The 7,605-nt window shown below is 37.3% G+C and overlaps 1 protein-coding gene across 1 annotated transcript; it reads right to left on the bottom strand.

Moving 5' to 3' along the window:
- Window positions 1-5,328: 5,328 nt before the first annotated feature.
- Window positions 5,329-6,342, bottom strand: LOC100944543 (olfactory receptor 8D1). Its single transcript, XM_003796781.2, has one exon. The coding sequence runs from the start codon at window positions 6,275-6,277 to the stop codon at window positions 5,351-5,353; it is 927 nt and encodes a 308-aa protein (XP_003796829.1). The 5' UTR covers window positions 6,278-6,342; the 3' UTR covers window positions 5,329-5,350.
- Window positions 6,343-7,605: the final 1,263 nt, after the last annotated feature.

Raw genomic sequence — 7,605 nt, 5'->3', positions numbered from 1 at the left:
AAAAAAAAAAACTGGTCAAGAAATGGAGTTGTCTTCTTCCACGTAGTAGTACAGGATTAACATATTCAAAAAAATCTGTGCTAGAGCATTAACTAAATATTCTTAATTTGCTGAACTGACTATTATAACCATAAACTCTAAAATGTTCATTACTACTGAGTGGAATGTTGTATAGTGGAGAGTACTGTGTTAAGTATTACAAGTTAGTTGTTTGCATATACACAATTAAGCTGATTTTTCAGTCAAAATAATGCATTGGGGAGAGTTAAGGGATGTACTAAAATAGAGTTTTAACACAAAACAAGGGAGTAATGGAGATGCAAAGAAACAAATAAGAGATTCAGAAAACAAACAGCAAAATGTCAGATGAACCAAATCATGCCACTAATTACATTCAATGTAAATTGACTATATATTCCCATCAAAAGTTAAAGATTTTCAGACTAGATTGAATAAAAGCAGTGTTCTACTATAGTTTGTCTATAGGAGACACATTTTAGATGTAAAAATACAAATGAAGGAAAGGGATTCAAAAGGATTTACAATGTAACAAATAAATATGAGAGAGCTGGAATGGCTATTTTGACATAAAACAAAGAAATTTGTCTACTCTGTAAAATGTGAAATGAACAGTTATGTATAGTACTTTGTTATTATCATTTAATATTTGTAATATATGCATTGATATTTCCTTTTTAATGATTTAACATTTTTCTTTTTTCCTTGATCATTTTGGCTAGAGATTTATCAACTTCATGTTTTTCAAAAAATCCAGTTTTGTTTTTCTTTTTAAAGAATCCAGTTTTAAGAGAGCATTTCCTATTTTTTTTGCTTTTTTTTTTTTTTGGTTTTTACTATTCTATTTCTTATCTAAACATCCTTGATTGTGTGTTTTGCTTCATTATTTCTTCTGCTTACTTTTGCTTTAATTTGGTCTCCACTTTTAGTTTTAGCTTAGAAGCTTAGATCATTAAGAGTTTTCTTATTTTGTGTTATAAGCATTTAAGGCTATAACTTTCTCTGTAAGCAATGTTTTTACTGAATTCCAGAAACTTTGAAATGTTATACTTCTATTTTCACCTAATTTAAAATATTTTCTAATTTCTCTTATGATCTCCTCTTTTACTCTGTACTATTTAGAAGTGAATTATTCAATTTCCAAATATTTGGGGATTTTCCAGTTATAATTATTGATTTCTATTTTAAGTTCTAAGAATATAATTTATATAATATTCTTTTAAATTTAACAAGTTTATTATTATGGCCCTGAGCACAGTTTATCTTGGTAAATGTTTCATGTGCTTCCAAAAAAAAAAGGTGTATCATGTTATATGAATTATTGTATATTGTTCATTAGGTCAGGTTAATTTGATAGGTTTTTCAAGTCATGTCTCTACTTATTTTTTGTGTTCTTTTTATTGGGTACAGAGAAATGACATCTCACATTGTAACTGGGATTTGTATATGTCTTCTTTTATTTATACCAGCCTTGTATTTTGATACTGTGTTGTTAGGTATATACACGTTTATGGTTTTATGTCTTCTTGAAGGATTGGCCCCTTTATCATTATAATGTCTGTCTTTGTTCCTAGTAGCAGTTTCTGTTCTGAATCTATTTTGTCTGGCAATAACATAGCCATGCCATATTTCTCATGTGTACTATAATTTTACTTCCAAGCCACTTGTGTCTTTATAACTTGTTTTATATAATTTGAAAAATTCTGTCTTCTTATTTGTGACCTGAAGTTATTCGTTCAAGGACCCAAAGCAAGGCAATATCCACACTGATCTTCCTAAAAGACACTCTATCACTAAGTGCTAAACCTTATTGCTCTGTAACCAGGTACAATCTAATTTGCCTTTGTTCCATCAATACAAGCTGTGAAAACTTGTTGTAAGTCAACACCTAACATCCTCAGAAAGTGCAGTTTGGAGGGGTTGAGCAAACCTTAGTAACAGCACCAACCACTCAAAACTCAGCAAGTAATGCTGCAATTTAAACTCAAAGCTTTTTCCAAGTAGATAATGATTTGATTATAAAAGAGGACTTTTTCGTGTAAACATCTTTAAGACAGCAGGGAGTGGGAAAACTGTTTCTGTTTCCACTTTGTTTTTAAGCTTGTCCATAAGCTCAAGAGTCAACTCCTATCAAGCATTCTCAAGCTGTTCCTGAGTCTGTTAAATGCATGAGCTCTGGTGGCACCTGTGGCCAGCCCCATATGCCAGAGGTGGTGGGTTCAAACCCAGCCCCAGACAAAAAAACTACCAAAAAAATATATATATATATATTTTTTTGGGGGGGGGTCACAGCTCATGCATATATATATATATATATATATGACCAGGGCTATACATACTCTCCTTCTAAACAAGAGTCTTCTTCTTTAAAGGGGTAGTATATTTATTAATGAACAAATAAAAATTTGGGGAGGTCTTATCATAAAAAGTATATTGTCTATTATGAAACTAATTTATACCTTTTATATGAAAGCTATAACCAAATAGCCTAAGAATATGGGGAGAGGAGAGGGAGGGGATTGGAGGGATCATTTCTGAGGTTTATTTTACAGGGGTACAAGTGAATCTTTCTAAGAGTAGAACGTGAATGTTTTAAAACAATAACTGAGAAAATGACATGAAGGCTCTGTTGACCAGTTTGATGGAAGTATTTCTGATTGCATGTGAAAACCCCAGACTGTACCCCAGAAGTGCATTAATGTACATAGTTACCATTCAATAAAAAAAAAAAAAGTATGTTGTATCCTATCATAATGAGATAGAGAAACAGCCCAATTGAATTATCACAAACCTGAATACTATGAACATACTTTAAAAACCTGAACTTGAAACTTGGTTTGTTTCTAAGAATCAAGTCTGCATGGGAAATTGATTTATAAAAGATTCTCCAGTTTATAATACTAATAAGAGTAGCAGAAAATGAAAAGAAAAAAGTATAATAAATTAATTACAATAGAATAAGATAATAGAATATACCAGAAATGCATGTGATAGAAAATTATACTTTGAAGTCCGGGTATCTGGATCCAGAAAACCATTCATTGTAATATGTGGCTGTTGCTGAACAGATACTTTTCAAAGTGAACTATACTAAGGAATGGGAAGGCTTGAGAAGATACAGATACTATCTGGATGCTGAGAAAACACAAAAGAAATATATAGGCAAGGCCTAGAAAAGAGATTACATATAAATGGGAAGGTGGACAAGGCAATGGTAAATCTCTAAAATCTGGCTACGTAAAGTGATGGGGAGATATATTGTGGGTGGGGTTATCAAAAGAAGGGAGCTAAAGGTAGATAAGCTTTGTTAGAACAGTGTGGGATTTTGATAGATATAGAATTACACTGATTTTGTGTTTCTCAATTGGAATGATTCTCTAAGATAAAATCTTGTGACATGCTTCCCAGCCCATTCCCCTCCTCCTCCCAGAGTTGACTCCAGGAACAAGGCAAGTCCCTCCTCCCTCCAGGGCAGCCGAGAACGTGCTTCCCAGCCACGTTCCCAGGCCCCCTCCTTCCCCCTAGGGTTGCCAAGAACAAGCTTCAGAACAAGAAAGAAAAGTCCCAAGTTTCACAAAACCCCCAAGTTCTCAGTACATGAACAATGGTGGAAGACTCACTGAGACTTGATTAACGACTGTTGTATAACCATAACCATTGTGATATGAGACATATCCATTGTCAACCAAAGCTGTATTAATCATTGTTACATTACTGTAACCATTGCTGTATCCATGACTACCCGGGTTGTAACCCCCCTTAACCAGCCATGTTTCGCTTCCGTAATATGCTTGCACAAAACCTATAAAAAGCAAACCACCCCCCTACTTGGCTGCTGACTACCTCTTGAAGCAGCAGCCCCTGTGGCAGGTAAAATAAATTACCAATTAATTACATCTAAGTAGGGGTCTATCTTTTCAGGTTATAGGGGGTACCACAATCTAAAGCATATGTCATAAAAATTATCTTTCAAAATTAAATAAAAAGCAAAGGGAAAAAGACAACTAATTTCAACAAATACTACCAATTCATCATATGATATAGAGTGAAGAGAACAAATCTGAGATGGAAATTTAAAATTCAACAGAACGTTCCTTGGAAGAAGAGGAAACATACAAAAAATTCAAAACAGTAGAGGCACATTTCAGTACTACTTCCCACAACACATCTCCCCCAAATGGAGGCAACGTTACTTAAGGCCTGAGATCTGTGAAAACCCGGGAAAAACTTTGAATGCAGAGCTCATGAGACTTACTAGTACTATAAGGTCACATGTTCAGAATCATCAGCCATAACTTCACTTCAGCAATCTGCTGAGGGCAGTTCTCCAACAGAAACAAATGTGGGATTATACCCTTCCCAGGAGGCAGGGCTTACATACCTCGACAACTCCATTGCAACTGGTAGTGAAAACCTCACTGTGACACAGTCCTGAAAACACCTACTTAGCAATCCCCCTTAATGTGGTACAAAATACACACACATAAAAGAAACCCAGGAAGATCAACAAGGAAATGGAAATAAAAAGATTGTGTATATATTGAACAGAAAAAAAATAGTAGAAGTATTTTGAGTAACACCTGCTGACTAGAATTGCTACTCTTGCCTTGTAACTGTTCTTTCTTTTTTCTTTCCTTTTTCTTTTGTGTTTGATTTGTTCCCTTAAGAATTAATAGACATCTGGAATCAGGTTAATATATCTCTTAGCATTTATATCAGAGGATACTGCAATACCTCCCTAAAGTGGGTATTCAAAGGTGGTGCCTGTGACTCAATGAGTAGGGCACTGGCCTCATATACCGATGGTGGTGTGTTCAAACCCATCCCCAGCCAAACTGCAACAAAAAAATAGTCAGGCATTGTAGCACCACCTCTGGTCCCAGCTAATTGGGAAGCTGAGGCAAGAGAATCGCCTAAGCCCAAGAGCTGAAGGTTGCTGTGAGCTGTGACAGCACAGCACTCTATTGTGGGCAACAAAGTGAGACTCTGTCTCCAAAAAAAAAAAAGAAAGAAAAGGAAAGATAAGTGGTATTCAATAGCAAACACGTAATATTAGGAAGAGAAGACTAATTAATATTAGAAACAATCTGAATTCTCATTCCTTTCCTATCACAGTAACAGAAAATAAAACTATCCAAACTTCAGTTTCTCTGTCAATTGATAAGAACCCTAATTCCTGATTTACAAAGTTCCTTTTGATTCCACTAAATCAATTACAGATGAGAAATTTTTTTAATGTAGATATTACGTATGTTACAACAGAAGAACAAGAAGAACATATTTTCACTAGAACCATTCATTTCTCCCATCTATTAACCTCCCAAATCAAGACTTATCTCCCCACCAAGACCTTCTTCAATGCTTTCTTCACATCCTTGTTCCTCAGACTGTATATTAAAGGGTTCAGCATGGGGATCACTGTGGTATAAAACACAGAGGACACCTTTTCCTGGTCCAGGGAATTACTTGAAGGGGGCTTGAAATACATGAAGGTGATAGATCCAAAGAAGATTCCCACAGCCATGAGATGAGAGCTGCAAGTTCCAAAAGCTTTGGACCGGCCCTCTGAGGACCGAATGTGAAGGATGCTGGAGAAGATGAAGGCATAGGAGATGGCAACAGCCAGGGTAGGCACCAAAGTGTTCAAACCTGCGATGATAAAAAGCAGAAGCTCATTGAGGTGTGTGCTGGAGCAGGAGAGATTGAGGAGGGGAAGGACATCACAGAAGTAATGGTTGATGATGTGGGCTTTGCAAAAGGACAGTTTCATCATGGCATTCGTATGAGCCAAGGCAGAGAGAAAGCCCAGGAGGAAGGCAGCCAGTACCAGCAGTGAGCAGACCCGAGAGGACATGAGCACATTATAAAGCAGGGGGCTACAGATGGCTACATAGCGATCATAGGCCATGGCAGTCAGGAGGTAACCCTCGGCTACCACAAAGACCACAAAGAAAAAGAGCTGGGCCATACACTCAGAATAAAGGAGCCAGTTCTCCTTGCCTAGGAAGTTCACTAGCATCTTGGGAGTGATGACGGAGGAATAGCAGAGGTCAGTGAAGGACAAGCTGCTGAGGAAATAGTACATGGGGGTGTGAAGCAGAGGGCTGGCTGCTATCAGGAGAATCATGCCCAGATTCCCCACCACAGTCACCAGATAGATTCCCAGGAAGAGGAGGAAGAGAGGTAGTTGGAGCTCTGGCTGCTGTGTTAAACCCACTAAGAGAAATGTGGCTGCTGCAGAATGATTCCCCAGGGCCATTTCTCTTCTGAGATTTCTGTGGAAATGGAAAGTAAGAATTACATTCACATGGACCTCCACTCCTCTTCAAACAAAATCAAACCTGCATAAGGGAGGCTGACAATAGCAGAAAGACTGAGCCTTAGTTTTCAATGTCTCTGTTCCTGGTATCTCTGCCCTAAAGCTCCCTTGGCCTCCAAGTTGGTCTAGAACTCAAGTGACAAAAATTGCTCCCTAAGAAATCTTTGCCTTATGAATTGGGCAGATTGTGTGACCCCAGTTATAAAGAAGTGACAAGGCAAGATTGATAGAAGAGGAAAAATGGGGGCATAACCAAGTGGAGAGAACAGTGAGGCAAATGCTTCTGGGTAAAGGAAAAATGCTGCGTGTTCCTCAGCACTGCCACTGTTTCTACTGGATGTGATCTGATTGCCATAAATGAAAGTGGACACTCACCTTGATCCTGCACAGAGATTGAAGTTCTTAGGAACTACTGACTGTATGTCCCAGATCCCTGTTACATCCAACAAAGAGCAAACTCTCCCCTATTGCCCGATACATGTTTTATATGCCATAGACTGAATTATTTGGTTGGCTAAAAGTAAAACATCAAACTTCTTAAGGGAGTACGAATTCTTGGCCCCTTGAAGCAGATCATGATATCAGCTTCCCCAATGGTAGAAGCAGGATATACAGCTTTCGTCTGAGGTTTAGGGGCCTCGGGGGCCTCATTAGAATTATAAAACACACATAAGGCACACTCAAGTCCCCCAAGACCCATGGAAACCAGAGATCTCTGATGTGCTCAGCATTTAATGACCCTCTGTGAAAATATCATCTCCTGCTCTGTGCTGATCTATCCCAAGAGTGCTAAAGATCACAAAAGAGATTTCTGTTTTCTTTGGATGTCACTAACAAGGATTTTACAAAACAGAGAATTTAGATCAGTGATTCCCAGGATTGAGTCTGTCTGAAGTCAATCGCTTGGTCTGACAACTAAAAATTTCATCAATGACAGTATTAATGTGCACAGCTATGATTTAATAAAAAAAAAAGGCAATGGTGGGAAGCTGGGGAACAATGGCAATTTAAATGTTTTCTAAAACAAGATTTAAAGACTGTCTTCTTCTGAGGTTGTAATTTTTACTTTTTTATTTTTTAATGCCTGTTGATTTAACTACCCCAGCCATAGTACCCCATTATGGCTGCCCCAATAGAATGATACAATGAGCAAGACTGTACTGCCGGCAGTGAAATTGTAAACACTTTTTCTGAACTCCTATGCAAGGCACTTTTAATGAAAAGAATAAGCATATATTCAGAATTTATGGATTTTAAAAGCTTATTTT

Source organism: Otolemur garnettii, unplaced genomic scaffold (assembly GCF_000181295.1).
Source record: "Otolemur garnettii isolate 467f Iridium unplaced genomic scaffold, OtoGar3 scaffold00108, whole genome shotgun sequence".
Lineage (NCBI taxonomy): Eukaryota > Metazoa > Chordata > Mammalia > Primates > Galagidae > Otolemur > Otolemur garnettii.
This window is presented reverse-complemented; position numbering and strand designations above follow the sequence as displayed.

Coding starts and splice junctions, on each gene's coding strand:
- LOC100944543 (XM_003796781.2), bottom strand. CDS start 6,277: ATGGCCCTGGGGAATCATTCTGCAGCAGCCACATTTCTCTTAGTGGGT.